General features: G+C 70.0%; 3 protein-coding genes across 9 annotated transcripts; 2 read left to right on the forward strand and 1 right to left on the reverse strand.

The window, feature by feature from the left end:
* Positions 1-2,068: 2,068 nt before the first annotated feature.
* HDAC6 (histone deacetylase 6) lies at positions 2,069-12,596 on the forward strand. 3 transcript variants are annotated; one of them, XM_075017410.1, is made up of 28 exons: positions 2,069-2,173; positions 2,356-2,446; positions 2,594-2,719; positions 3,227-3,315; positions 3,947-4,031; positions 4,150-4,190; positions 4,304-4,400; positions 4,606-4,703; positions 5,183-5,287; positions 5,386-5,454; positions 5,696-5,822; positions 5,957-6,022; positions 6,126-6,185; positions 6,519-6,608; positions 6,731-6,837; positions 6,909-6,976; positions 7,090-7,246; positions 7,457-7,585; positions 7,827-7,995; positions 8,256-8,389; positions 8,468-8,536; positions 8,619-8,811; positions 9,261-9,410; positions 10,052-10,462; positions 10,548-10,604; positions 10,821-10,967; positions 11,384-11,512; positions 12,113-12,596. In XM_075017410.1, the coding sequence occupies exons 2-28, from the start codon at positions 2,444-2,446 to the stop codon at positions 12,179-12,181; spliced, it is 3,045 nt and encodes a 1,014-aa protein (XP_074873511.1). In that variant the 5' UTR covers positions 2,069-2,173; positions 2,356-2,443; the 3' UTR covers positions 12,182-12,596. The 3 variants fall into 3 exon arrangements, with proteins under 3 accessions (XP_074873511.1, XP_074873509.1, XP_074873510.1); XM_075017408.1 differs by lacking the exons at positions 2,069-2,173; positions 2,356-2,446; positions 2,594-2,719; ... (1 more) ...; positions 3,947-4,031; positions 4,150-4,190 and having other exon boundaries at positions 4,289-4,400; positions 7,923-7,995; XM_075017409.1 differs by lacking the exons at positions 2,069-2,173; positions 2,356-2,446; positions 2,594-2,719; ... (2 more) ...; positions 4,150-4,190; positions 10,052-10,462 and having other exon boundaries at positions 4,289-4,400.
* On the reverse strand, positions 11,963-19,334 carry WDR45 (WD repeat domain 45). 5 transcript variants are annotated; one of them, XM_075017520.1, is made up of 11 exons: positions 17,260-17,315; positions 16,386-16,481; positions 16,041-16,115; positions 15,735-15,839; positions 15,484-15,589; positions 15,121-15,215; positions 14,829-14,908; positions 14,466-14,674; positions 13,859-13,960; positions 13,256-13,401; positions 11,963-13,171 (listed from the first exon to the last, which is right to left on the reverse strand). In XM_075017520.1, exons 2-11 carry the CDS (start codon positions 16,432-16,434, stop codon positions 13,062-13,064), a joined length of 1,077 nt encoding a protein of 358 aa, XP_074873621.1. In that variant the 5' UTR covers positions 16,435-16,481; positions 17,260-17,315; the 3' UTR covers positions 11,963-13,061. The 5 variants fall into 5 exon arrangements, with proteins under 5 accessions (XP_074873621.1, XP_074873618.1, XP_074873623.1 ...); XM_075017517.1 differs by lacking the exons at positions 16,386-16,481; positions 17,260-17,315 and adding an exon at positions 19,229-19,334; XM_075017522.1 differs by lacking the exon at positions 15,735-15,839.
* Positions 17,356-26,385, forward strand: PFKFB1 (6-phosphofructo-2-kinase/fructose-2,6-biphosphatase 1). The gene is made up of 14 exons (XM_075017592.1): positions 17,356-17,414; positions 18,618-18,743; positions 18,858-18,954; positions 19,189-19,255; positions 19,323-19,397; positions 22,221-22,277; positions 22,560-22,681; positions 23,463-23,670; positions 23,829-23,975; positions 24,508-24,612; positions 24,701-24,830; positions 25,494-25,556; positions 25,644-25,708; positions 25,906-26,385. The coding sequence occupies exons 2-14, from the start codon at positions 18,650-18,652 to the stop codon at positions 25,963-25,965; spliced, it is 1,290 nt and encodes a 429-aa protein (XP_074873693.1). The 5' UTR covers positions 17,356-17,414; positions 18,618-18,649; the 3' UTR covers positions 25,966-26,385.
* The last annotated feature ends 1,568 nt before the right edge of the window (positions 26,386-27,953 follow it).

The raw sequence follows: 27,953 nt of genomic DNA on the forward strand, positions 1-27,953 counted from the left end.
GCTGCGGCTGGGGTGCAGCGCTTGGGGACCCCTGAACCCTGTTGCAGCTGGTGGAAGAAGTGGGATCTACTCCATGGCTGGAGCATCCGGCAATACGTGACTAGGGCATAGGGCGAGGCCCAGGTGTGCTGAAGGGCAGGGAGAGAGGCTCCCTAGTGGCAGATCCTCCACAGCCCAGCTCATCACCTGGCTGGAGAACGAGCACGCCTTGGAGCTGGGGCCAGACCCCACAGGGAGCTGGCAGACAGACCCTGGGGAGACTCCAGACCCCTGCCCAGCTAAGGCTCGGGAAGGGGCGGGGAACAGCTAGATGAACCCCAGGGCTGCTGGGATCTCCATGGCCAGTGGCAGCTCCTCCCCGCTCAGCATCTCCTCCGGGGAACTGAAGCATCTGGAAGTTGAACTGAGGCTGAGGGAGCTGGAGGGCCAGGAAAAGCAGAGACCATATGAGCCTGCAGGGGCAGAACTGGGGGGCTAAAGCTGCTCCTGCAGTGGTGAGTCCAAGTGGGGGCGGGAGCTCCGGGCACCATGGGGCTTTGAAAGGAACATCCTGTGCCCGTTCAAAGGGGGCAGGACCCCCCCAGGTGCATGGGCTACAAGGCGGGGATGCGGCGCTGCTCCCTGCTGAGCGAACTCGGGCTGAGCCCCGAGGGGCACCCATGGGAGACCTGCCAGGCACTGGCACGGCAGGGGGAACAGCGCTGCCGCCAGCGGGCACACGGGGCAGGGCCCGGGCCCCAGAGGACTGGTTGATCGGCTGGTGCTGGAAAAGCTGCGTGAGCTCTGCCCGCCCGACCTGAGCGCGCGGCTGCCGGACCGGAAGCCGAAGGACCCTCAGTTTACAGACAGATGCTCCGGGGCAATGGGGAACGCCCGGGGGACCGGGACGCAGCGGTGCAGAAGAGGGTCGCCCTGGGCCCCCCAGCAGGGGTACTCCAGTAAACCCCTCACCCGCCCAAGGCAGACCGCCAAGGCCAGAGCGGGTGAGCCGAGCCAAGGGACACAACAAGGCCCGGGCTGTGACTGCTGTGGGCAGAAGGGGCACAGACAGGCCCAGAGCCACACATTCCCAGACAGTTCGAGCAGCATCTGGGGGGGTCACCTGGGTTGGGTGCACTGTGGAAGAGTTGGGGTGAATCTAGGAGATGGCTCTTTACCAGGAGGGTGAGCAAAACTGGGGCCCTCTCACTGCCCAGATCTCAGGGACAGGAAGGAAAATGTGGGGGATGGGTTGGGGGAATCAGGGAAATGGGGCACCTTGGCAGGATGATGGGGGGAGCAGGGTCTAGTGCAGGGGGGATGAGAGCCCCAGCCACGTATGGCTTCATCTCTGGCTTTCTCTGCTTTCCACGCCTCCCTGCATTGGGATCAAAGCAGGAAGGGAGAGGGGTTATCTGCCCCATCGGGTCAGGCCAGGGGTCACTTCCCGCCTCCAGCCCCCTAGATAATAGCTGGGTAGGCAAGGCGCTGGGAACTGGCTTCAAAGGGACTTGAATGTGGAGAAGGGCTGGGAACTGGAGATGGGGCTCTAGTCCTGGATGCTGCCCCAGGCCCAGCGTAGGGCTGGGCCCTTCCACGGGGCAGGCACGCTATTGTCATGGGTTCAGGCTGTTTATTTGAGCGCCATCACTGCTCCAGGGCAGCCCATTACCACCTCTGCCTCAGCCCCCATTGGGTGTTGTATGTGGCTGTTCCCCCGTCCCACCCCAGAAGCGGCTGCATCTCCTCATCAGGTGAGCCCGCCGGTGGATTATGCCCTGTGATGCTCCCTAGGGAGCAAGGCCAGGTGGGGCCAGGTCCCCGAGGGGCTGGAGGTCCAAGGTAGCACAGGGTTCCGAAGGGGCAAGATGGGGGGGACTCCTAGGGAGAATGCAGTGGGGTGAAAGGTCAAGTGAGCAAAAGGTCACCGGGTGAGAGGTCATGGGGTGAATGCCCCCACACCCCGTGCCGCCCTGACCTCGCCCCTGGTCCCTCCTGGACCAGCCTATGCTCCCCGCCAACGGTCTCTCCCAGGATTCCCCACACAGGCAGCGTGACTGGTTTCTTCCGGATCTCCCCCATGCTCAGGACAAATGGTCTGTCCCGGAGGGGGCGGGACACGGCTGGGTGACAGCATCACGCTGCGCCTGCCTGGAAGAGACCATCTGGACGGGGGAGGCGCCCTGGGAACCAGGTGAGATGGTGCCCCGCACTCCCGGCCCCGGCCCCCTGTCCCCGGCGGGGACTCGCACTCCCGGCCCCGGCTCCCCGCGGTGTCCCGCCCGCTTGGCCCCCCTCCCCCCCGCGGGGCCCCGCCCCCCACGGGGCCCCGCACCCCTGGCTCCCCCCCGCAGCTCTGACCGGCCCCTCCCGCAGAGCGATGGCCGCCCCCCGGCGCTGCCCGGCGGAGGAGAGACCCGGCCCCGCCCGGCCCGCGGGGAGGTGAGCGGTGCAGCACGTGGCCATGGTAAGTCGCAGGGGGGCGGAGCGGGGCGGGGCGATATGGAGGGGCGGGGCTCTTGTCCGAGGGGGCGGGGTTTGCCCCGGTTGGGGGCGGAGTTTGGGGGTGTCTGAGTGTGTAACTCTCCTCCCTGCCCCACATGGGGGCCCCCAGAAGCGAGGCGGCCGGAGGGGCCCCCAGCCCCGTCGCAGCCCTGGGCTCCCTGAAACCAAGCGCCGCGGCCGAGCCCAAAGGATGAACAAGGATGCGGACGAGCTCGAATCGGGGCTGCAGCACCTGGTAGGTGGCACCCCAGGCGCCTGGGTTCTGTGCCCGGCTCTGAGGGGCTGGGGTTAGAGTGTGGGGGCTGGGGACCCGGGCGCCTGGGTTCTGTGCCCGGCTCTGAGGGGCTGGGGTTAGAGTGTGGGGGCTGGGGACCCGAGCGCCTGGGTTCTGTGCCCGGCTCTGAGGGGCTGGGGTTAGAGTGTGGGGGCTGGGGACCCGGGCGCCTGGGTTCTGTGCCCGGCTCTGAGGGGCTGGGGTTAGAGTGTGGGGGCTGGGGACCCGGGCGCCTGGGTTCTGTGCCCGGCTCTGAGGGGCTGGGGTTAGAGTGTGGGGGCTGGGGACCCGGGCGCCTGGGTTCTGTGCCTGGCTCTGAGGGGCTGGGGTTAGAGTGTGGGAACCCGGACGCCTGGGTTCTGTTTCTCGCTCTGGGAAGGAAAGAGGACCTCATGGGACGGGGCAGGGAGAAGTGCTGGGATGGGGCTGCCCAGGTGCCTGGGTTCACTGTGATTTCTCCTCCCCCAGGATCTGGGTGTGGAGGGGGCGCTCCCCGCAGGGACAGGCCTGGCCTTTGACGAGCAGCTCATGGATTTCCACTGCCTGTGGGATGACAGGTACTGGGAGCGGGTCCCAGGGCCACAGTCCGGTTCACGTGGTTGTGACCACCCCTGCACTGGGCTCTTCTCGGCCTGTGAACCTCACTTGTCTCATTAATCGGCCATCGCCTCGCCGGCCTTAATCTGGGCCTTCTGATCGGCCATCACTTTGCCTGCCTTTGTTCCAATCCCCATCATGGTCTCCTTGCGAACTGTGATCGGCTCGCCATCCCTAATCTGGGTTTTGCTCTCTTGTTTCTGTGATTAGCTCGATGGTCTTAATCCCAATCTCACTTTGTCTTTCATCGGTAATCGCCTTGCTGCCCTTGATCTGAGGCCCAGTCCCTTCCCGAACCCAGCAGCTCCATCAGTACTCGGCTCGCCATCCTTAATCCTAATCCCCTCGTGGGTTGGTAGTCGCCTCGCTGCCCTTGGCCCTAGTCCCAGCCCCTCCCCCGCAGCCAAGCCTAATCCCAGGTCCTGACTCTTCGCCCCCAGGGCTGAAGCTGAGCTGTAGGGTTGTAAGCGCCCCTCCCCTGTCTGGTCCAGTCCCATGGGGGGGCACGTCACCCCCGTTCCTGCCGGTGCCCCTCATTCCTGGCCTCCGCCCCCCCCACCCGCTTTCTCTGGCTCTGTGGTTCTGTTCCAGCTGCCCCGAGCGCCCGGCGCGGCTGGCGGCCGTGAGGGAGAAGCTGGTGCAGTGCGGCCTGTGGGAGCGCTGCGTCCCGCTGGAGGTGAGAGATGGGGGAGGGGCTGGCGCCAGGACTCTTGGGTCCGGTCCCCGGGGTCCTTTGGCCTTGGGCGGCAGGGTCAGGGGCATTTCCAGCTACAGGCCCCTCCTCTCCCTCACAGGCCCGGCTGGCAACGGAGGAAGAGATTCTGCTTGTCCACAGGCATGTATGGCAGGGGGGTGCCCAAGGCTGGGCTGGGCTGGAGGCAGGGGTTGTGGGTCGGGAGTGAGGGTGGCCGGGGGGCTGTGGGTTGGGAATGAGGAGTGCTCTCTCAGCCAGGGGTACATGGAGCTGGTGAAGTCGACGGAGCAGATGAGCGAGGAGCAGCTGAGGGCCCTGTCAGACACCTGCAGCTCAGTCTTTCTGCACCCGGTGAGCTCCTGCTGGCCAGTCCGGACGCCTAGGTCCTTTCCCAGCTCTGGCAGGGGAGTTGGGGCTGGTTGCAAAGGGCCAGAGGGGTGGGCAGGAGCCCGGATGCCTGGGTTCTCTCCCAGGGCTGGGGGGTCCTGGGGGACAGTTACCCAGTGCCGTGGGGGTGTATGTGTCCAAGCCCTGCTCTGCATTTCTCTGGCCCCAGAACTCGTACCGATGTGCCCGGCTGGCGAGCGGCTGCCTCCTGCGGCTGCTGGAGAAGGTGCAGACGGGGGAGCTGCGCAATGGGCTGGCGCTGATCCGGTGAGGGGGAAGGGGAGTGGCGGGGGGCAGGGTCCCCCCAGATGGCTCAGATTACATTGCCAGTCCAAGGCTGGGTTCCCAGGTGAACCCCAGTCCTGAGCCTGGTGTTTGTCTCCCCAGGTCCCCCAGCCTCTGGCTTCACCAGGGTGTGTGGCACAGGCTGTGTCTAATCCCTCTGAATCCCACCTCTTCCCCACTCCCCTCCGCCCCAGATCTGCACAGCCCACGCTGGGCTGGGTTCCTCCCCCCAGGTCTTTCTCCTCAGGACAGGAGCCCTGTTGGCAGCAGGTGCTGAGATTGGCCCATGCAACGGACAGGGCTGAGCTGCAGCCACCTCTGGGGCAGGGCAGCCAGCAACAAGCCACAGCTCATTCCTGTGCAGCATTCTATGCGGCTGTTTCCTGGCTGCTCCACCCCAGAGCTGGCTGCATGTTGGCATGGCGGGAGCTCTCTGCTAGCCCTGCTCGTCTCCCCTCCAGGCCACCAGGACACTGCGCCCACCGCGCTCAGATGGACGGATTCTGCATCTTCAACCATGTGGCCATCGCAGCCAAATACGCCCAGCAAAGCCTGGGCGTAGAGCGGTGAGGGGTGGAACTGGGAGCCAGGCTGCCTTGAGGAGCAAGGTGGGGGGTGCCAGGCGGGAGCTGAGTCCCATAACAAGGCTCTTGTTTCCTCTCAGCATCCTGATCGTCGACTGGGACGCTCCCAAGGAACAGGGCGTGCAGCACCTCTTTGAGCAGGATCCCAGGTGGGGCCAGCCCTCGAAGCAGGGGCTGCCGTCAGGAGTGAGGGACGCCACTGGGCTTGGGGGCTGGGCTGGGCTGCGCTGCGAGCTGGGAGTGAGGGGAACCAGTGGGGCCGAGGGGGTTGTGGGCCGGAAGTGAGGGGCACTGGCAGGGGCAGGGCTGGGCCGGGCCAGGCCAGTGGGGCTTTGGGTCGGAAGTGAGGGGCACCGGCCACGGGCCCTTCATTGCGCCGTCTCTCGGCAGCGTTCTCTGTTTCTCCATCTGTCGCTCTGAGGACGGGAGGTTCCAGCCCCACCGGCTGGCGTCCAAGAGCCCTGCTGTGGGGCAGGGCTGTGGAGAGGGATTCAGCATCAGCGTGCCATGGAATGAGGTAGGCTGGGGCAGTGTGGGAGCCAAGCCGGGCCCAAGTGACATTATATGTGGCTGTTCCGAGACACCCCACCCCAGAAGCAGCTGCACTCGAGCTCTGGAAGAGCCTTCTCAGGGGTCTGTCTCTTCGTGTAGGTGGGAATGAGGGATGGGGATTATCTCGCTGCCTTTTTCCACGTCTTGCTGCCTGCTGCCTTTGAGGTATGAGGGGTGGGAAACGGGGAGCAGCCTGTCCCCTCCGGGGGTGCTGGCCCTTCTCCAGGGTGCTGGCTCGCAGCCGTCATCTCTCACGCTCTGTTCTCAGTTCCAGCCCCAGCTGGTCCTGGTGGCTGCCGGGTTTGACGCTTCACTCGGGGATCCCAAGGTAAGAGCAGCTCCCCCCGTGTGCACAGGGCTGGCAGTGGGGTGGGAGCCAGCAGGGGGGCAAGGGGAGGCTGGCAGTGTGGGAGGGTGGGGGCTGCAAGGGGGACGGGAGCCGGGGGGGGGGCAGGGTGTTGGGCAGAGGCCGGCACAGGGGGCAGGAGCCCGGGGGGGCTGGCGGTGTAGGGGGCGGGAGCCAGTGGGGGAGGTGGAGGGGGGCGTTAGACAGAAGCTGGTGGGGGTACGGGAGCTGGGGGGTGGGGCATTAGGTGGACGTCAGTGGGGGGGCGGGGGCTGGTAGCGGGGAGCCCGTCACCCTGACCATGTGTGCACCTAGGGCGAACCAGCCTTGTCGTCTGCCGGCTTCGCACATCTGACCCACCTGCTGCTGGCCCTGGCAGGCGGGAAGCTGCTGCTGTCCTTGGAGGTGAGCGTGGCTGCATGCTGGCCCCGGGTGGTGTTATATGAGGCTGTTCTCCAGCCACTGTTCCCCAGAGGTGGCTGCATCTTGGGGCTGGGAGAGCCGCTGACATGTTCTCTCCCACCCAGGGTGGCTACAGTGTGGGCTTCCTGGCCGAGGGGGTCTGTGCAGTGCTGAAGACCCTCCTGGGGGACCCCTGTCCCCGGCTGGAGCCACCTGTCGCCCCCTGTCGCAGGTGAGTGGGGTCCTGGGGGGGAGGGGCGCGTGGGCCCACCCCCCTGACTCGCGGCTTCTCCCCTTTCTCAGCACACTGAGCTCCGTGGCTGGGGTGCTGGCAGCCCACGAGAAACACTGGCACAGCCTGAGGCGAGAGGGTGAGTCCAGCCCCTCTGGGGTCCCCCCCCCAGCCGGCTCCGCAACCCCTCCCCATGGGGGCAGCTGGCTGGCTGCACCTGCACCCCCAGAGCTGATGGCTCCCACCCCCCAGAGCCTGACCCCCCAGCTGCGGATGTGGAGGAGGAGCCGGCCCCTGGGGCCCCCCCAGGACAGAGCGACCCCCCCGAAGCCGAGCGACGCGCCCCAGCCGCCCGCACCGGCCTGGTGTATGACGAGCGCATGATGGAGCATTACAACATGTGGGACAGGTACCGCCCGGACGCCGGGGTCCCCTCCGCCTGGCTTCTCCCCCGCACCCTGTCTGGGAGGGAAGTGGAGACCAATGGCTAGAGCAGGGCAGCTGTGGTGGGGAGAGGTTTGGGGGGCTGGGCAGGAGGATTCCTGGGTTCGCTCCCCTCCCCCCTAAGGACCCAGGCATCCGGGCGCTGAGTCCTGCCCTCCCCCCCCCCCATCTCCAGCCAGCACCCAGAGGTGCCCCAGCGCATCTCACGCATCTTCCAGCGCCACGGGGAGCTGCAGCTGACAGAGAGGTGCTGGCGCATCCCAGCCCGCAGCGCCCACGAGGAGGAGCTGAGAATGTGCCACAGGTAATGGGGGAGGAGCAGCCCGGACACCTGGGTTCTCTCCCCAGTGCTGGGCAGGCAGTGGGGTCGGGCAGTTGTGGGGGGAGGGGGCTGGGAGCCCAGACTCCTGGGTTCTCTCCCCGGGGGCGGGCGGTTGTGTGGGGGCGGGCTGGGAGCCCGGACTCCTGGGTTCTCTCCCCGGGGGCGGGCGGTTGTGTGGGGGCGGGCTGGGAGCCCGGACTCCTGGGTTCTCTGCTGCCGGCAGCCCGGCGTACGTGGAGACAGTGAAGTCCACAGCCAGCATGAAGCCGAGGGAGCTGCACCGCCAGGGCGACCAGTACAATTCCATCTACATCTGCAGCTGCTCCTATGAGTGTGCCCGGCTGGCGGCTGGCTCCGCCTTCAACGCTGTGCAGGCCGTGCTGGAGGGCCAGGTGAGGGCCGGGCCCAGGGCAGGGCTTACGTGGGAGTCCCTCCGCAAGTGCAGCCCGAGCCTGGCCTCGGCGCTTTGTCATGTCTTCGTGCGGTGAGGGGGATCTGCGCTTCCTGTTCCAAATATTCCTTCCCCAGAGGCAGCCGCCAATGCAGAGGGCTCACCTGGCGGCGTTATATGTGGCTGTTCCTTAGCCGCACAGCCCCAGAGCTGGCTGCACCGCGGCACAGTCTTACCCTGCTCCTCTGCTCTGGACCCCAGGTGCAGAACGCTGTGGCCATTGTCCGCCCCCCAGGTCATCACGCTGAGTCCGATGCGGCCTGTGGCTTCTGCTTCTTCAATTCGGTGGCCCTGGCGGCACGTTACGCCCAGCGCCTGGCAGGATGGCCCATGAGGTGAGGTGGGGAGAGGGGAAGGGGCCAGGAGCCAGGACACCTGGGTTCCATCTTCACCCTTCTCCTGTCCCTCTGCAGGGTGATGATCCTGGACTGGGATATTCACCACGGCAACGGGACCCAGCACCTGTTTGAGGAAGATCCGAGGTACCGAGCTTGGGGGCCTCAGGAGGGGTCTGTGGGGGCCCAGGAGGTCTGTGGGGATTGACACCCCTCTCCCACTCTCCAGCGTCCTGTACGTCTCTCTGCACCGCTACGACCAAGGCTCCTTCTTCCCCTCTTCGGAGGACGCCGACGCGGAGCAGGTGGGACAGGGGCCTGGCCGCGGCTTCACTCTCAACGTGCCCTGGAACGGTCCCCGCATGGGCGACACCGAGTACCTGGCCGCCCTCCACCGCCTCATCCTGCCTGTCGCCTACCAGGTGTGTCCTGCCAGGGTGGTGCCCAGATGCCTGGGTTCTCTGGCACTGGGCCTGGGGGGTGGGGGTGCCCCCGGGCGCCTGGGTTCTCTGGCACTGGGCCTGGGGGGTGGGGGTGCCCCCGGGCGCCTGGGTTCTCTGGCACTGGGCCTGGGGGGTGGGGGTGCCCCCGGGCGCCTGAGTTCTCTGGCACTGGGCCTGGGGGGTGGGGGTGCCCCCGAACACCTGGGTTCTCTGGCACTGGGCCTGGGGGGTGGGGGTGCCCCCGGGCACCTGGGTTCTCTGGCACTGGGCCTGGGGGGTGGGGGTGCCCCCGAACACCTGGGTTCTCTGGAAGGGGGCCTGAGTGGGGGGGTGTTCCCCCAGGCACCTGGGTTCTCCAGGAAGGGGTTGGGCAGGGGCCGTGGATTCTCGGGGGATGGGGGGGTGTCTCACTCAGGTTCTCTCTCCAGTTCAACCCAGAGCTGGTGCTGGTGTCGGCCGGGTTTGATGCTGCTCGTGGGGACCCGCTGGGGGGCTGCCTGGTGAGCCCCGAATGCTACGCACACATGACCCACCTCCTGCTGGGGCTGGCAGGGGGCCGCGTCGTGCTGGTCCTGGAGGTAAGTGGGGCTGGGCCTGGGGCTGGCAGGGGCCCGTTGCTGCCCAGAGCTGAAGGGGCCGTTTGAGTGTGGCCGAGATCTGCTGGTTTTGGGGCGTCAGCTGCAGAATCCCGGCCCCTTTGTCCGGCGGTGCAGGCGGGGGACGGGGGGCAGTCTGGGAGTGGCGCTGGCCTCTCTGGTAGCACATCGCCCGCCTGCTGCTGCCGCCCGCTCCCCATGAAGCCCTGAGCTGTGGGCGAGCCCCGGGCCCTGTGGAGTCCTTCCTGGTGAGTGTGCCGGGCCGAGCCGAGCTGAGCCGCATTCAGAGCAGCCGGGAGTCCGAGCTCTGCTCTGCCCGTCGCCGTTCGTGGGTTCCTGCCCAGTGAGGGGCCATGGGGCACACCGAGCCGAGCCAGGCCGGCCTTTGGTCACTGCCCGCGGTGGCGGTTCAGCCCAGCTCACCACAGAGGTTGGCGCTTTTCCAGGGAGCCACAGGGTGAAGGAGGAGCCCCTGCGAGGTGGGCGAGGCAGCGCCGCAGGTTAAATGGTGCTGCTGGAGTCGGGCCACTCGGCGGCGTTAGTGGGCTATTGCCTCCCGGCTGCCTGAGGGCGCTGGGCCGGGCCAGACACCCGCACGTCCCAGCGCTCCCCTCCCCCCGCAGGGAGGCTACAATCTGGTGTCGATCTCCGAGTCTATGGCTATGTGCACCCGGACCCTCCTGGGGGACCCCCTGCCCGAGCTGGGGCCCCTGGCAGCCCCCCAGCCCAGCGCCCTGCAGTCCCTGGCCCGGGCCCGAGCCGCGCACTGCAAGTACTGGAGCTGCCTGCGGCTGGACGGTGAGCAGGTGCCCCCCGGCCCCCGTGCTGCAGGCTGTCCAGCTCTCGCAGGGCCGAGCCAGGAGCCGCCAGAGCCAGCCGCCGAGGGCTCGGCCGACGCCACCCTGAGGCTGGGAGCCCTCCGCATCAGCGAGGAGGCAGGCGCCACCTCGGGCCCTGCCCAGCTGAGCCCTGATCCCACCCCCCTGGGCGGGGCTTTGGGAGGGGCGGAGCCTGTAGCTGCCGAGGTGTCAGAGGTAAGTCCGGGGGGAGGGTCTCACCTGGGGGGTCTGTACTGGATGGGGGGAGTCACAAATCATGTCTCCCCTTTCCTCTCCCCAGGACCCCCCCGGCCTCCTGGCTGAAGCAGCCGCCCTGGAGGTGGAGTTTGCAGACATGGTAAGGGGGACACCCCACCCCACTTCCCTTCCCTGTCCAGCCGCCTCTGGTCCTCCCCTGGGCCCCCCAGTCCCTGGCATCTCCCCATCCCACCCCGTCTTCCTGCTGCCCAAGGCTTCTCATGGGCCAGGACACCTGCGTTCTCTGCTTGGCGGGGAGGGGGCTGGGGGGCCAGGACGCCTGGGTTCCATCCTTGCCTCCCCCGTTTCTCTCCAGGGGATGCTCTACGCCGTGACCCCTCTGCCCTGGTGCCCCCACCTGGACTCGGTCCAGCCTGTCCCACCAGCCGGGCTGGACGTGCAGGCACCGTGCGAGGAATGCGGCAGTGAGGGCGAGAACTGGGTCTGTCTGAGCTGTTACCAGGTGAGAGTCGGACGGACCCTTGCTCCTAACCAGCCCGGGAGCCCCCCCCAGCCCCCCCCCCCACTCTGGTACCCCAGCCTCCCCCCGGCCCTGCTATCCTTCACCCCCCAGCCCTCCCTCCCCGGTACCCTTCCGTCCCCAGCGCCCCCCGCCCAGCCCTCCCCAGCTCCCCCCCCGGTACCCCTCCCTCCCCCCCAGCCCTCCCTCCCCAGCTTCCCCCCCACCCTGGTACCCTTCACCCCCAGCCCCCCCTCCCCTGCTCTCTGGTAACCTTCCCCCCATGCCCTGGTACCCCTCCCTTCCCAGATACCCCTCCCTCCTCCCAGCCCTCGCCGGCCCAGCCCCCCACCACCCTGGTACCCCTCCCTCCCCCCCCACACTGCTACCCCAATGGCCATTAACCCTTTCTCCCCCAGGTGCTGTGTGGCCGGTACGTCTGTCAGCACATGCTGGCTCATGGCTCCATCTCCAGCCACCCGCTGGTGCTGAGTTACGCTGACCTGTCGGTCTGGTGCTATGCCTGTCAATCATACATCCATCATCCAGTAAGCTCCGCCTCTCTTCATGGTCACATGACATAGCCCCTTACAACCAAAGGTGGGGGTTGTCAGCTCTGGGGGCTGTATGGGGCTGAAGGAGTTAATTTGGGGCTGGGATGTTCCTCCCCCCACCAGCTTTGGCAGCATCCCAGCTGGGGAACCCAAACTTCCTGGAATGGAATGTTCCTGCCCCAGGTGTGGCACTGCCCCCCCCCCCCCTCCCATGAGAATGGACTGCTCTAATGCCCATGCCATCTCTCCTGGGGTGGGATGTTCCATTATTTGGGGGGGGGGGAACCACACATGGCATTTCATACCTGGCCCTGCACTTACCCGCTCTGCCCCACTCCTGCTGCAATGCAAACAGACCTCCTGTTGGACCACTCCATCATCCGCTGAGGCTGGGGGGGCGTCAGTCCTGGGGCTTAGGGTGGAATTATCTTCTGGAGCATACCATTCCATTATGGGGGGTGCCTTTATTTGGACTATTCCATTCTCTCTTGCAGGGGGTAACACATTCCATTAGCGGGAGAGGGAAGCAGTTGAGGTGGGGGGAATAAGCCAGGCTTCTCCATGCTGACACCTCTTGTTCTCCTCCTGCCCCAGACCCTGGTGCCAGCCAAGGCACTGGCTCACCGCCTGAAGTTTGGGGAAGAGCCGGTGGCTCCACTCTGAGCCCTACGCAGAAGAAAAGGGGGGAGGAGCTCACATCCCCCCCCCCCCATCCATGATGAACCAATCCACCTTTAAAGGGCTACAGGTGCCAAACAACTCACCAGCAGCAGCCAGGGACTCTGACCCCGCCCCATGTATCTGCTGGAGGCTGGTCCCTGCCCCACGCCTTGACTCAGCCCCCCCCATCTTCTCCCTGCAGGGCCATGCCCCCTCCCCCCACGAAGACAGTCCTGCTCCATGCCCCTGGGCCCCCAGCTGGTTTCGCTCCCCAGGACTCCTGGGGGGCTGATGCTGGAGCAGGGGGCGAGTGAAGCTCGGTACCCAGGGGCCTGTGCTGGCCCTGCACAAATGCCCCCCCCCCAGGCCCCACTGTGTCCGCTTTGCTGGCTGCAATACAAGGTTAACAGTGCATGTGTGGCAGGCTCCTTGGGCTCCCTCTTGTGCACCACGGGCTGGTGCTGGGCAGAGCTGGTGCCCAGGGGACGTCAGCCCAACACCCCAAGTACCCGCCAACCCCCCGGCCAGCAATGCTAGGGACAAGTGCCTGCCTGCCTGCCCCAGCTGCTGCCTGGCCCTTCACTGCACCTGGGGCACAGGGGCAGGGAAGGGGGCAGTGGGGAGGGGCAGTGCCCCATGGCCCAGCCCGGCCCAGCCTGGCTCCACACTGCAGCCGCACACGGACGTTCAGCAGATCTCAGCTTTTCACGTGGCATTGTGCAAAGCGCAGTGTGTACAAAGCCCTTCGCTGCAGGGGGCTGAGCTGGGCCAGGCCGCTTGCCAGCGCTGGCGGTTACAGAGGGGGTGTTTGCTCCCCCTCCAAGCACGCAGGCCCCCGCTGGAGCCCTTCCTGCGCGGCCTGGCGTGGGGCGGCCCCGGGGCCTCAGAAGTCGTCGTCGTCGCAGATGTCCAGGTAGACATCGAAGGCCTCGCGGTTGCAGTTCCCGTCAGGCGTGAAGACGTACTTGTGGAAGGTGCCGTCCACGCAGATGGCTGGGGAGCAGGAAGGACGCAGGATGAGCACATGGGGGGGAGGGGCGCCCCAAGCTACCCCCCCTGCCCCTCCACCCCACTGACCGATGACGGAGTTGACGGTCTTGGCGGAGCTCCGGCCGAAGGCGCACACGCAGGCCGACTCGGCCGGCACCGTGAAGCTGGCCAGGCTCCACTGCGAGTCCACGTACTGGGCGATCACCGGGCCTACCTTGCCCACACGTGCCAGCCTGTGGGGGAGGGGGAGGGGGTGTGGGCCACGGTCCCTTTCACCTCTCCTCGCACGAGCAGAGGTGTGCCACTGCTGGACGGGAGGGCAGGGGTTTGGGTACCCCTGCGGAGCAGCAGCTTGGGGGAGCAGGGGGTACTTATGTGGGGGGGCGGGGGAGAGGCAGTGGGGGGGGCGCAGGGGGGGACCTACACGGAGCGGCAGTTGGGGGGCAGTCAGGGGGTACCAGGGGACATGGGGGGACCTACACGGAGCGGCGGTTGGGGGGGTACGGGGGGACCTATGCAGAGCAGCGGTTGGGGGGGGCGCGTGGGAGGACCTACACGGAGCAGCGGTTGTGGGGGGGGGGGCCGTGGGAGGACCTACACAGAGCGGCAGTTGGGGAGCAGTCAGGGTACCGGGGAGTGCAGGGGGCCCTACACAGAGCAGTAGTTGGGGGGCAGTCGGGGGGGACCTACGCGGAGCGGCGGTTGAGTCGCGTGTCCCGAAGGGCAAAGATGTGCACGGTCCCCTTGTCACTCGACGCGCAGAGAAACGATGAGTCGTGGCTAAAGTTGATGCTACAAAGATTGGGTGGGTTATGCAGCGCCGCGAGCCTGCCCCTCCCCCAGTGCTGCCCCGCCCCCAGGAGAGAATCGCCATTGGAGTGGGGCAGGGCCAGAGGCCGGGGGCGTCTCGCTAATCGAGCACGGGGGCGGGGGGGGGGGCTCTCACCAGTACAACGCGGTGGGGGCATTGCCAGGGGGACCGTTGCCAGGGGCTCTCACCAATACAACGCGCTGGGGGCGTTGCCGGGGGGGGGGGGGGGGGGACCGTTGCCAGGGGTTCTCACCAATACAACACGGTGGGGCGGGGGTGGGGGTGGAAACCGTTGCCAGGGGCTCTCACCAATACAACGCGGTGGGGGTGTTGCCAGGGGAGTGGAAACCGTTGCCAGGGGCTCTCACCAGTACAACGTGGTGGGGGTGTTGCCAGGGGAGTGGAAACCATTGCCAGGGGCTCTCACCAGTACAACGTGGTGGGGGTGTTGGCGGGGGGGTGGAAACTGTTGCCAGGGGCTCTCACCAGTACAACGTGGCGGGGTCGGTGCCCCGGCGCAGCTCCACCAGCTTCTCCTTGCTCTGGGTGTCGAAGAGGCGGATGAGGGTGCCCTGGCGCGAGGCCGAGGCCACCACGGTGCCTGGCTGGTTGAGGGAGATGCAGGCAATCTCGCCCTGGTGCGCGTTGATGGTGAACGGAGCTGATGAGGTGCCTGGCTGGGTGCTCGACAGGTCCTGGGGCGGTGTGTGGGTGAGAAGGGGGGCCTGGCCTCCAACCCCCACCCCCCCTGCTTCCCCCCCACCCATCAGATCCTGCCACAACTTCCACCCCTGCAGCACAAGACAGCCCTCAGTGCCCCCCGCCACAGCCCCCCACTCTCTCACTCACCACCAGCTGCAGGCTCCCACACTTGTGGCCTGGAAACACCAGCAGCTGTTTCTCCAGGCTAGGACAGAGATCGCAGAGTCCTGGGGAGAGAGGGCCCAGCTGGTGCACCGTGGGGCCGGCGGGGGGCAGGGAAGGGGGCACTGTGGGACGGGGGCGGCACTGCAATGTGAGAGAAGAGGGCCTGGGGGGGGTCGGGGGGGCGTGGCTTTAGGAACCTGTGGGGCTGGGGAGGCCGTGGGCCTGTAAGTGCCCAGAGGGGCCGGGGGGGGCTGCAGGGAACGCTGGGGGGCACCTTTGGGGTTGTCCCGTGTGTCGAACTCGAAGAGTTTGGTGGGATTCTCCGGGAAGGAATAGACGTAAATACGGTTCCGCAGCACAGTGATGATCCTGAAACACAAACAGCCCGGATGCCTGGGTTCTCTCCCCTGTTTGGCAGGGGGGCACCTGGCAGCCCGGACGCCTGGGTTCTTCCCCTGCTAGGGGGGCACCTGGCAGCCCAGACGCCTGGGTTCTTGCCCCTGCTAGGTGGGTGCCTGGCAGCCCGGACGCCTGGGTTCTTGCCCCTGCTAGGGGGGTGCCTGGCAGCCCGGACGCCTGGGTTCTTGCCCCTGCTAGGGGAGTGCCTGGCAGCCCTGACGCCTGGGTCCGTACTCACTTGTCGTGCCTCATGCGCACAGCCAGGACAGGTTTGGTGAAGGTGAACTCCAGAACCAGCTTGTCCTTGCCCCCGGTGCCCTCACGGGCGTCATCCCAGATCAGCACTGTGGGGGGAAGGGTGACAGCAGACAGTGCTACCCCCTGAACCACCCTGCCCCCCTTGTGCCCTCCTGGAGCCAGGAGAGACCCCAGGAGTCCAGGCTCCCAGCCCCCCTCCCCAAGCCAAGTCCTTCCGAGCCCCTGACATACCTGAAATCTCTGAGAATTTGGGGTTCCCTCCTCCCCCCACAATGGCCAAGAGGTTGGATCGATGCAGCATCTCAACCAGGGCCACGCTGCCCACCTGCTCGTGATCTGGGGGGCAGAAAGCAGGGTGGGTCCAAGGCAGCTGTGCCCCCCCCCGCCAGCCAGCACCCCCAGCCCGGGCCAGGGGAGACAGCACCCCAGGAGGGGACAGGCCCCAGCCCCCCTTTCCCACCCCACCCTACCCTGCCAGTTCCCACCCTGGCCCCCTGGGCGTGGGTATCCCCCATTCCCAGCCCCCCGAGCACTTACCCAGGTGGCCCTTCTCCATGAGCGGCTCCACGTTATAGATCCGCACGCCCGACTCCATCGCGCAGCAGAAGCAGCCTGGAAGGGGGGGTCAGAGATGGGGTTATCCCCAGCCTGCTGGGGGGAAGGGGCTGCCCGGACTCCTGGGTTCTCTCCCTGGCCGTGGGAGAGGAAGAGATCTAAGGTTAGATCAGGCGGCAGGGGCAGAGCCCAGACTCCTGGGTTCCATGGGATGGGAGTCATGCCTAAAGGTTAGAGCTCGGGGGGGCGCGAGGGGGAAGCCCAGAGCCCGGACTCCTGGGTTCTCCCTACAGGGCGCGGAGGTGGGGTTCCGGGGGCACCGCTCACTCTGGTCCTGGTTGAAGCGCAGGCTATTCACCCCACGTTGCTGCGCCATGCTGAGGACAGGTTTCGGGGGCCCCTCCGGACCCGAGCGCCAAGCAGCTGCAGAGGGGAGTGAGGGGCAGTGAGAGACGTGGCACTAGGGCCCAGCCCCCCATCTCCACCCACGGGCCAAGCCAGCGTCCCTCCCCCACTCGCCCCACTGCCCCGTCTCCCCAGAGCGCTCTGCGCCCACAGCAATCCGGGTCTCTGCCAGCCAGTCCCCCGGCACCCCCGGCCCCCACCCCCGCGTCACCCCCGGCCAGTCCCCCATCCCCACCCCCAGCCAGTCCCCCGGCACCCCCGGGCCCCACCCCCGCGTCACCCCCGGCCAGTCCCCCATCCCCACCCCCCCGGCACCCCCGGCCCCCACCCCCGCGTCACCCCCGGCCAGTCCCCCATCCCCACCCCCGCGTCACCCCCATCCCCACCCCAGGCCAGTCCCCCGGCACCCCCGGCCCCCACCCCCGCGTCACCCCCATCCCCACCCCCGCGTCACCCCCGGCCAGTCCCCCATCCCCACCCCCGGCACCCCCGGCCCCCACCCCCGCGTCACCCCCGGCCAGTCCCCCATCCCCACCCCCGGCCAGTCCCCCGGCCCCCACCCCCGCGTCACCCCCATCCCCACCCCCGCGTCACCCCCGGCCAGTCCCCCATCCCCACCCCCGGCACCCCCGGCCCCCACCCCCGCGTCACCCCCGGCCAGTCCCCCATCCCCACCCCCGGCCAGTCCCCCGGCACCCCCGGCCCCCACCCCCGCGTCACCCCCATCCCCACCCCCGCGTCACCCCCGGCCAGTCCCCCATCCCCACCCCCGGCACCCCCAGCCCCGGCCGGTTACCCGGGGCCGACGCGGCTGATCCGGGTCACACACTGGGGAGGGCCCGTGACAGCTCGTCACGTGACCGCCCAGCCGCTAGCGACGCCCTGGCGGCCATCTTGGAAGAGGGCAGCGGGTCTGCGGTGTCCCTGGTCCACCATCTTGGCTACTGGACAGTAGGGAGCAGAGCCCCGCCCCCGGGAGCTGGGTCCCCTCCCGCAGCCTTGACCTCTGCACTTCCCCGCCCCAACACCCTGTGCGGGGCGGGGCACAGGGGGGGCGATCCTATGAGCCCCCCCGAGCCGGGCAGGAACCCAGGAGTCCGGCTTCTAGCCCCCCGGTCTATCCCCTAGCCCCCTTCCCTCCCACCCCGAGCTGGAAGCGAACGCAGGAGTCCTGGCTCCCAGCCCCACTCCCAGGCTGGGTGTGAGATTAGCTGTGACCTTTCCATGGGGCACATGGCTCTGTCGGGCACAGCTCCCCAGCTGATGTGGGGCTGTTCCAGCCCCCTACGCCACATGCCCCACAGCCTCACCCCAGGGCCCCTGGGAGCCCCTCAAAGCCACTCGCACCCCACGGCCCCGAGCCATGGAGCAAAAACCAGTGAAGAGATCACTTGACGAGGGACAATGGCGGACGTGGGCCCTGAGTGGGGCCGGGGAGCCAGGACTCCTGGGTTCACACCCAGCCCTACCCAGCCCCCACTTGCAGCTCGGCAGGGGAATGCCCTCCACTGAGCTGGTCTCCCTTTGGTAGAGCGCATCAGCCTTTGGCCTCAAGCTGGGGCACTGACCAGGCTCCTGGGCACACAGGGGATCGGGGGAAAGCCGGGCGGGGGCACTACCACGGCTGGCTCTGGGGCAGGGGTCCCCTCCAGGGGTGCCAGCTCTCCCCTGGCTCTGGGGGCAGGGGATGGGGCCCCCTCCAGGGAGTTCTGGGGGAAGGGATGGGGCAGGGGGCCCCTCCACGGAGCTCTGGGGGGCAGGGATGGGGCAGGGTGCTGGTTCCCCTCCAGCCCCAGGGCAGGCACTGGCTAGCTCCGAGGGCAGTGACCGCAGTTATCTTCAGAGTACACAGCTCGGGGCCCTTCTCCTGCTGGGCAGGCCGCCCGGGGGTGGGCCCAGGGCAAGGGCCAGCAGGGGGGGCTGAGGCACGGGGCGAACTCCCGGGCAGGATGGCGGCCGAGGTCGGGGAGCTCACCCAGAGCCCTCTGCAGAAAGTCTGGATCCCACGCAGCAGCAACCGGCTGCGTCAGCGCAGGGGCTGTGAGTGGGGCTGCGCTGCCTGGCGCTGGGCAACAGGGGCGCGACTGGGAGCAGCTTGGGGGCATAGCCCCCCTCCTTCCGGCTAACTGTGACCCTTCTCCCCCCACCCGACAGCCTCCGTGCCTCAGTTTACCAACTCACCCACCATGGTGGTCATGGTGGGGCTGCCGGCCCGTGGGAAGACCTATATCTCCAAGAAGCTGACCCGCTACCTGAACTGGATTGGGATCCCCACCAAGGGTGAGGCGGGGAGGCCGACTGGGCCCACAGGTGGGGGTGGGGGGCAGCGCGGGGCTCTGAGGAGTTGTGGAGTGGGGGAGCGGGGGACCTCTGCCCACCCCCGTCTCCCTGCAGTGTTCAATCTGGGGCAGTACCGCCGGGAGGCAGTGCAGACTTACAAGAGCTACGAGTTCTTCCGGCCAGACAACCATGAGGCCATGCAGATACGCAGGTGAGCAGGTGGTTGGGGGGAAGCTCGCAGCTCCGGGGGAGACCTGGCTGGGGGCACTGCTGGGGGGAAGCTCGCAGCTCCGGGGGAGACCCGGCTGGGGGCACTGCTGGGGGGAAGCTCGCAGCTCCCGGGGAGACCCGGCTGGGGGCACTGCTGGGGGGAAGCTCGCATCATGGCCTGAAGGGGAGTGGGATCTGTGTAAGGGTCTGACCCCCCTCTCCTTTGCCCGCCCAGGCAGTGCGCTCTGGCTGCCCTGCAGGATGTCCATAATTACCTGAGCCGCGAGGAGGGACAGGTCGCGGTAAGTGCCCCCCCCCCCGAGGTGCCCACGAGCCCATCGACCCGGCCTCATGCCTGTTCGCCATTAGGTGTTCGATGCCACCAACACAACGCGGGAACGACGGACCATGATCCTGCAGTTTGCCCGAGAGCATGGCTACAAGGTAAGAGGGGATGGGGGACTGGCCCAAGGCACTGACGGGGGAAGCTCGCAGCGTGAGAGGGGTGTCCAGCTGGGGGCACTGCCAGGGGAAGCTCACGGTGTGGGAGGGATGGTGGGCCAGCTGGGGGAAGCTCCCAGCGTGGGGGGGGGGGCCAACTGGGGGCGCTGCCGGGGGAAGCTCGCGGCGTGGGGGCGGGGTGGTGGGCCAGCTGGGGGCGCTGCCGGGGGAAGTTCGCGGCGTGGGGGTGGGGGGGGCCAGCTGGGGGTGCTGCCGGGGGAAGTTCGCGGCGTGGGAGGGGGTGGGCAGCTGGGGGCGCTGCCGGGGAAGCTCGGGGGGTGGGGGGCCAGCTGGGGGCGCTGCCGGGGGAAGCTCGCGGCGTGGGGGTGGGGGGGGCTAGCTGGGGGTGCTGCCGGGGGAAGCTCGCGGCGTGGGGGTGGGGGGGGCCAGCTGGGGGCGCTGCCGGGGGCACTGCCGGGGGGAAACTCGGGGCGTGGGAGGGGGTGGGGGGCCAGCTGGGGGCGCTGCCGGGGGAAGCTCGGGGCGTGGGAAGGGGGTGGGGGGCCAGCTGGGGGCGTGGGAGGGGGTGGGGGGCCAGCTAGGGGCGCTGCCGGGGAAGCTCGGGGCGTGGGAGGGGGTGGGGGGCCAGCTGGGGGCGCTGCCGGGGGAAGCTCGCGGCGTGGGAGGGGGTGGGGGGCCAGCTGGGGCACTGCCGGGGGAAGCTCGCGGCGTGGGAGGGGGTGGGGGGCCAGCTGGGGGCACTGACGGGGGCACTGCCGGGGGAAGCTCGGGGCGTGGGAGGGGGGTGGGGGGCCAGCTGGGGGCGCTGCCGGGGGAAGCTCGGGGCGTGGGAGGGGGTGGGGGGCCAGCTGGGGGCGTAGGAGGGGGTGGGGGGGCCAGCTAGGGGCGCTGCCGGGGGAACCTCGGGGCGTGGGAGGGGGTGGGGGGCCAGCTGGGGGCGCTGCCGGGGGAAGCTCGCGGCGTGGGAGGGGGTGGGGGGCCAGCTGGGGGCGCTGCCGGGGGAAGCTCGCGGCGTGGGAGGGGGTGGGGGGCCAGCTGGGGGTGCTGCCGGGGGAAGCTCACGGCGTGGGGGTGGGGGGGCCAGCTGGGGGCGCTGCCGAGGGAAGCTCGGGGCGTGGGAGGGGGTGGGGGGCCAGCTGGGGGCACTGCCGGGGGAAGCTCGCGGCGTGGAGGGGGTGGGGGGCCAGCTGGGGGCGCTGCCGAGGGAAGCTCGGGGCGTGGGAGGGGGTGGGGGGCCAGCTGGGGGCGCTGCCGGGGGAAGCTCACGGCGTGGGAGGGGATGGGGGGCCAGCTGGGGGCGCTGCCGGGGGAAGCTCGCGGCGTGGGAGGGGGTGGGGGGCCAGCTGGGGGCGCTGCCGGGGGAAGTTCGTGGCGTGGGGGTGGGGGGGGCCAGCTGGGGCGCTGCCGGGGGAAGCTCGCGGCGTGGGGGTGGGGGGGGCCAGCTGGGGGCGCTGCCGGGGGCACTGCCGGGGGAAGCTCGGGGCGTGGGAGGGGGTGGGGGGCCAGCTGGGGGCGTGGGAGGGGGTGGGGGGGCCAGCTGGGGGCGCTGCCGGGGGAAGCTCGGGGCGTGGGAGGGGGTGGGGGGCCAGCTGGGGGCGCTGCCGGGGGAAGCTCGCGGCGTGGGAGGGGGTGGGGGGCCAGCTGGGGGCGCTGCCGGGGGAAGCTCGCGGCGTGGGAGGGGGTGGGGGGCCAGCTGGGGGTGCTGCCGGGGGAAGCTCACGGCGTGGGGGTGGGGGGGCCAGCTGGGGGCGCTGCCGAGGGAAGCTCGGGGCGTGGGAGGGGGTTGGGGGGCCAGCTGGGGGCACTGCCGGGGAAGCTCGCGGCGTGGGAGGGGGGTGGGGGGCCAGCTGGGGGCGCTGCCGAGGGAAGCTCGGGGCGTGGGAGGGGGTGGGGGGGCCAGCTGGGGGCGCTGCCGGGGGAAGCTCACGGCGTGGGAGGGGATGGGGGGCCAGCTGGGGGCGCTGCCGGGGGAAGCTCGCGGCGTGGGAGGGGGTGGGGGGCCAGCTGGGGGCGCTGCCGGGGGAAGCTCGCGGCGTGGGGGTGGGGGGGGGCCAGCTGGGGGCGCTGCCGGGGGCACTGCCGGGGGAAGCTCGGGCGTGGGAGGGGGTGGGGGGCCAGCTGGGGGCGTGGGAGGGGGTGGGGGACCAGCTGGGGGCGCTGCCGGGGGAAGCTCGGGGCGTGGGAGGGGGTGGGGGGCCAGCTGGGGGCACTGCCGGGGGAAGCTCGCGGCGTGGGAGGGGGTGGGGGGCCAGCTGGGGGCGCTGCCGGGGGAAGCTCGCGGCGTGGGGGTGGGGGGGGCCAGCTGGGGGCGCTGCCGGGGGAAGCTCGGGGCGTGGGAGGGGGTGGGGGGCCAGCTGGGGGCGCTGCCGGGGGAAGCTCGGGGCGTGGGAGGGGGTGGGGGGCCAGCTGGGGGCGCTGCCGGGGGAAGCTCGCGGCATGGGAGGGGGTGGGGGGCCAGCTGGGGGCGCTGCCGGGGGAAGCTCGCGGCGTGGGAGGGGGTGGGGGACCAGCTGGGGGCGCTGCCGGGGGAAGCTCGCGGCGTGGGAGGGGGTGGGGGGCCAGCTGGGGGCACTGCCGGGGGAAGCTCGCGGCGTGGGAGGGGGTGGGGGGAAGCTGGGGGCGCTGCCGGGGGAAGCTCGCGGCATGGGAGGGGGTGGGGGGGCCAGCTGGGGGCGCTGCCGGGGGAAGCTTCCGGGGGGGGGGGAAGCTGGGGGCGCTGCCGGGGGAAGCTCGCGGGGGGGGGGGAAGCTGGGGGCGCTGCCGGGGGAAGCTCGCGGCGCCGAGCTCTGCGGTCTGCCCCCCCAGGTGTTTTTCATCGAATCGGTCTGCGATGACCCTGACATCATCGAGGAGAACATCAAGGTGAGACCCCGGTCTGGCCGCGGCCCCCCGGGGACCGGTGCCCACAGCCTCTCTGTGCGCCCCCGGCGGCCTGGCCTGCCCCGCCGTGTCACCCCCCCTTTGCCCCGGGGGTCTGAGCAGCTTGGCCGGGTCCCCAGGCGTCTCCCCACACTGGGGTTGGCCGCCCCCAGCCCCTCACCGCAGCACGTGCTGGTGCAGCGTCCGCCCACACATGGGGGGAACAGCCCGGTGCCCCCCCGGCTCACCCGCGGCCGCGGCCCCGGCCCCGGCCTCGCCCTGCAGCAGGTGAAGCTCAGCAGCCCCGACTACACGGGCTACGACCGGGAGCAGGTGCTGGGCGACTTCCTGAGCAGGATCCAGTGCTACGAGCTCACCTACGAGCCGCTGGACGCCGAGCTGGACAGGTGGGACCCCGCCCCCGCTGAGCGCCGCCTCCCGGCCCGGGACAAACCCCGCCCCCGCTGAGCGCCGCCTCCCGGCCCCCCGCCCCGGCACAGACCCCGCCCCACGACCCCCGCCCCCGCTGAGCACCGCCTCCCGGCCCCCCCGCCCCGGGACAGACCCCGCCCCCGCTGAGCGCCGCGCCCCCCGCCCCGGGACAGACGCCGCCCCCCCGCTGAGCGCCGCGCCCCCCGGCCCCCTGCCCCGGGACAGACCCCGCCCCCCGGTGAGCGCCGCCTCCCGGTCCCCCGCCCCGGGATAGACCCCGCCCCCCGCTGAGCGCCGCGCCCCCGGCCCCCCGCCCCGGGACAGACCCCGCCCCACGTCCCCCGCCCCCGCCTCCGCTGAGCACCGCCTCCCGGCCCCCCGCCCCGGGAGAGACCCCGCCCCGGGACAGACGCCGCCCCCCCGGTGAGCGCCACGCCCCCCGCCCCCCGCCCCGGGACAGACCCCGCCCCCCCGCTGAGACCCCGCCCCACGTCCCCCGCCCCCCGAGCGGGGACCGACCCCTCCCCCCGCCGACCCTCGGGCGGGGAGAGACCCCGCTGACCGCCGCGCCCCACGGCCCCCCCGCCGCGCCCCCTGAGGGGAGAGACCCCGCCCCCCTGCTGCGCCCCACTGCCTTCGCACACGGGGAGAGACCCGTCCTGGCCCCTGCACCCCACTGTCCCCCCGAGCTGGGGGGAGACCCGCGTCCCGGCTCTCAGGCCCCCCCAGGCGCCCTGACCCGCCCCTCCCCTCCAGCTCCCTGTCCTACATCAAGATCTACAACGTGGGGCTGCGGTACCTGGTGAACCGGGTGCAGGACCACGTGCAGAGCCGCACCGTCTATTACCTGATGAACATTCACGTGACGCCGCGGACCATCTACCTGAGCCGCCACGGGGAAAGCCAGCTCAACCTGCGGGGGCGCATCGGGGGCGACTCGGGGCTGTCCCCCCGCGGCGCGCAGGTGGGGGAGGGGTCGGCCCCCTCGGGCGCACATTTATTCCACCTGGGCTGCAGCGCCCGGGCCGTGGGAGGGGGGTCGGGGCAGCACCGGGCGGGGAGCTCCCCGGGGGGCCAGGGCCTGCCTGGCCGGGCTCGGAGCCGCCTCCTCTGCCCTCCCAGTTTGCCTGCGCCCTGGCCGGCTTCATCCGCAGCCAGGACATCCGGGACCTCAAGGTGTGGACCAGCCACATGAAGCGGACGATCCAGACGGCCGAGGCCCTGGGCGTGCCCTACGAGCAGTGGAAGGCGCTGAACGAGCTTGACGCCGTGAGGACCCCCCCTCCATGGCGCCCGCTCCCCCCCAGCATCCAGTCCCCCCATTGCCCCCCCAACAGCGCCGGCCCCCCAGCATCCAGTCCCCCCCATTGGGCCCCCCAACAGCGCCCGCCCCCCAGCACCCAGTCCCCCCAATGGTGCCCCCCCAGCATCCAGTCCCCCCAACGGTGTCCGCCCCCCCCCAATGGTGCCCCTCCAGCATCCAGTCCCCCCAACGGTGTCCGCCCCCCCAACAGCGCCGGCCCCCCAGCATCCAGTCCCCCCATTGGGCCCCCCAACAGCGCCCGCCCCCCAGCACCCAGTCCCCCCAACGGTGTCCGGCCCCCCCAATGGCGCCCGCCCCCCCATGGCACCCAGCGCCCCCTAACAGTGTCCAGCCCCACCAATGGCTCCCGCCCCCCTCAGCATCCGGTCCCCCCATTGGCAAACCCCCAACAGCGCCCGCCTCCCAGCAGCCGGTTCCCCACCCCCAGCGGTGGCCCGCCCCTCCCCGGCATCAGCCCCGACTCGCGGCTCGTTCCAGGGCGTGTGCGAGGAGATGACCTACGAGGAGATCCAGGCGCGTCACCCCGCGGAGTTCGCGCTGCGGGATCAGGACAAGTACCGCTACCGCTACCCCAAAGGGGAGGTGAGGGGGCGGGGGCGGGGGCGGGGGCGGGGCCGGGCCGGGCGGTGAGGGGCGGGGCCGGGCGGGACTCACCCCACATCGTCCCCAGTCCTACGAGGACCTGGTGCACCGCCTGGAGCCGGTCATCATGGAGCTGGAGAGGCAGGAGAACGTGCTGGTGATCTGCCACCAGGCGGTCATGCGCTGCCTGCTGGCCTACTTCCTGGACAAGAGCGCAGGTAGGGCCAGCCCCACGGCAACCGCCCCCCGGCTCCCCCACCCCCCGCCAGCCCCAGCCTCACGGCAACCGCCCCCCGGCTCCCCCACCCCCCGCCAGCCCCAGCCTCACGGCGACCCCGCCCCACGGCAACCGCCCCCCAGCCCCAGCCCCAGCCCCACGGTGCCCCCGGCGCCCCCGTCTCCCAGCTGCCAGCCCTGGCGCCCCCCAGCCCCACGGCAACAGCCCCCCCGGCGCCCCCGCCCCCCAGCTCCCAGGTCCCAGCCCCAGCCCCACGACAACCGGCTCCCCAGCCCCCCAGCCCCAGCCTCACGGCAACCGCCCCCCAGCTGCCAGCCCCAGCCCCACGGTGCCCCCAGCCCCCCGGCGCCCCCGTCTCCCAGCTGCCAGCCCTGGCGCCCCCCAGGCCCACGGCAACAGCTCCCCCCCGCGCCCCCGCCCTCCAGCTGCCAGCCCCACGGGACCCGCCCCCCAGCCCCACAGCGCCCCCGCCGCTGGAATCAGCCCAGGGGTGTGAGGTGAGGGCCGGGCCGGGCCGCTCGCTCTGCCCCCGGGAGCGGGGCACTGCCGGCGCCCGGCCCTGTCCCCGCTGCTCCCTGCCGGGGGCGGCTCAGGACAGCGCCTTGGCCCCTGGCGGCGCCCTGACCGCCCCGCTCTGCCCCAGAGGAGCTGCCCTACCTGCGATGCCCCCTGCACACCGTGCTGCAGCTGACCCCCGTGGCCTACGGTGAGTCCCGGCCCGTCCCCTGGGGCCCGGCGCTGCGCGGCGCTGCGCTGCGCTGCGAGCCGGGCCCGATCCTTTGTGCCGCGCCAGGCTGCCAGGTGGAGTCCATCTTCCTCAACGTGGAGGCTGTGAACACGCACCGGGAGCGCCCGCAGGTGAGAGCCCGGCCCGGCCCGCAGCGCGGCGCGGGGGCCAGAGCCGAACCGGGTCCTTTTCTGCCCCGCCCCCGCTGGGAGCCCTGCGGGCGCCGGGAAAGCGAGTGCGCCCCGTAACAGCCCCCGGGCTCCGGCTGCCCAGCGCGGGGCCAGCCGGGGGCGCTGCCGGTGACCTTGTGCCGCGGCTCTCCCTGCAGAACGTGGACGTGAGCCGGGAGCCCGAGGAAGCGCTGCGGACGGTGCCCCCCCACTACTGAGCGAAGCCACCTGCCGCCCCTCCCCCGGCCGGGACCTGGCGCTGCACAGCCGGGGGCCCCTGAGCGCCTCGCAGGGCCCGGGCGTGACGGCGTGGGGGGGGCGGGAGTCAGGCTGGAGGGGCGTGTGACAGGCTGAGCAGCTCCCCCCGGCTGGGGCTGGGGCTGTACCCGAGCGGGCAGGTAACACCTCTGCCCTGAGCACAGAGCAGGGGGGAGCCGAGCGAGGCGGCAGTTGGAAGGAGCCAGCCTGTGCAGAGGGGGGCTAACCCCAGCGGGGCACCCCTCGGGCTCCTCTCCCCTCCCCAGGAGGGCTTGGAAGGACGGGCTCTGCGCTGCGGCTCTGTCCTCTGATAAACTTCCTCTTCCAGCCCCTGCGCAGAGTCGCTCCTGCCTGAGGCCGGGGGGCGGTGCTGGCGGACCCCTCAGCCCCTGACAGGGGCGCAGGGTGCTTCTGGGTGGGGGTGGGGGAGCTCTGTGGCCGGGCAGCGGGGGAGGGGTGCCTGGCTCACTGGGGTCCCCCCCGGCAGCAGCAGCTCCTGGGTGGGTCGCCCCCCCCACTCCCCCCACCAGTGGCGCGGGGGAGCTAACAGGGCCGTGCTCAGGCTGCCCTGCGGGTGATGGTGTGGCCCCTGCGGGGTCACTAACCCAGCGCCCAGCCCGGCCCTGGCCCCCTTGCCAGCAGCGGATGTCTAAAGAGGTGGCCCCGCCCAGCTGGGCGCGACACAGGGGCCCCCGAACTGAGTCCGGGCCCCGTTGCTCCACGCCCTGGCCAGGATCGGGATCAGGATCAGGACCAGAGCCCCAGCCTCCCGGGCACAGCGCAGCCAGCGCCCCGCCCCGCCCCGGCTGCTGGTTCTGCCCCAGGGGGCCCGAGCCTCAGTGTACCGGGGGGGAGCCGAGCTAGGGGGTGGGCACCGGCCCTGGGGAGAAGGGGCCTGGCAGGTAGAGCAATAGGAGTGTGATGGGGTTCTGGGGTCCCCCAAGCTCTGCACCCTGTTCGCAGGCAGAAGAGTCTCTCACTCAGCAGGAAAACAGCAGGTTTATTAGCCAATAGGACACAGCATCATACAGAGGAGTCAGTACAGCCGGCAGAGACAGCCAGTCCCATCCATGTTGGGGAGAGGAGGCCCCGAGGGGCCCCCAGAGCTGGGGCCTGGCCCCCTTCTTTGTCTCTCTCCCCCTCAGCCCAGACTCACTGCTTCCAACTCCCAGTTCCAATTCAAATCCCTCAGGCTCCACCTCCTCCTTTGTCTCCAGTACAAAGGTGTTACCTGGTCGTCAGGGTTACCCTCAGCAGGAGCCCCTCCCCACCCTCTGTGAGCCACACACACACACAGGTATCCCCCACTCCATCACATCTCTCCCCCCTTCCAGACCGAACTGAGCGGGGTCACTCAGCCAGTGACCTGGGGAAGTTCGGGGCCCTCCCCTCGTGATCGGGCATCGGCTGTACCCTCGGTGCTTCCCTTGATGTGCACCACCCCCATGTCATAATCCTGCTGGGGGAGGCTCCAACTCAGGAGGTTGGTATTGGCCCTTTTCATGTGATGCAGCCGGACAAGTCCCTTTAGTTCCCTCAGGTTGGTCAGTCTCCCTGCTTCTGTCTCCGGTCCGTCAGCCACGTTCTCAAATCGGGCAGGCAGAGCCCATACAGATGCTGCAGCACCAACAGATCAAATGGGTCTTTTCTGGTCTGGGCCCTGCCCCATCTGACCACCAGCCCATACAGCTGCTCCAGCCAATGTCTGGAATTCAGTTACACTCCAGTAAAGGAAGGTACAAATGCTTCCATCCTTGGCATTTAGCCAGACCACCACAATGGCTGTGTGCCTCAGTTTCCCCTTCCATGCCACACAATAGGTTTGGAATGTTCCTCCTCATGTGAGAAGTTGCAAGACTAGTTACAGGGAACAATGGTGACATTTTAGAGTTACAGACTCCTTCAACATACAATTCATGCTTCTACATCAATGTCATCATGTCACACG

The sequence above is a fragment of the Carettochelys insculpta genome, chromosome 22, assembly GCF_033958435.1.
Source record: "Carettochelys insculpta isolate YL-2023 chromosome 22, ASM3395843v1, whole genome shotgun sequence".
Classification (NCBI taxonomy): Eukaryota; Metazoa; Chordata; order Testudines; family Carettochelyidae; genus Carettochelys; species Carettochelys insculpta.

What these genes read in the sequence shown, in the direction of transcription:
- HDAC6 (XM_075017410.1), top strand. An exon ending in AATCGGGGCTGCAGCACCTG is followed by an intron (nt 2,720 to 3,226) that starts GTAGGTGGCACC and finishes CTCCTCCCCCAG; the next exon opens with GATCTGGGTGTGGAGGGGGC. An exon ending in TCCTGCCTGTCGCCTACCAG is followed by an intron (nt 8,812 to 9,260) that starts GTGTGTCCTGCC and finishes TTCTCTCTCCAG; the next exon opens with TTCAACCCAGAGCTGGTGCT.
- PFKFB1 (XM_075017592.1), top strand. Translation starts at nt 18,650, where the DNA reads ATGGTGGTCATGGTGGGGCTGCCGGCCCGTGGGAAGACCTATATCTCC. An exon ending in GCGAGGAGGGACAGGTCGCG is followed by an intron (nt 19,256 to 19,322) that starts GTAAGTGCCCCC and finishes GTTCGCCATTAG; the next exon opens with GTGTTCGATGCCACCAACAC. An exon ending in CTTCCTGGACAAGAGCGCAG is followed by an intron (nt 24,831 to 25,493) that starts GTAGGGCCAGCC and finishes GCTCTGCCCCAG; the next exon opens with AGGAGCTGCCCTACCTGCGA.
- WDR45 (XM_075017517.1), bottom strand. Translation starts at nt 19,319, where the DNA reads ATGGCGAACAGGCATGAGGCCGGGTCGATGGGCTCGTGGGCACCTCGG. An exon ending in CACACGGGACAACCCCAAAG is followed by an intron (nt 14,909 to 15,120) that starts GTGCCCCCCAGC and finishes CTCTCTCCCCAG; the next exon opens with GACTCTGCGATCTCTGTCCT. An exon ending in GACCCCGCCACGTTGTACTG is followed by an intron (nt 13,961 to 14,465) that starts GTGAGAGCCCCT and finishes CAATCTTTGTAG; the next exon opens with CATCAACTTTAGCCACGACT.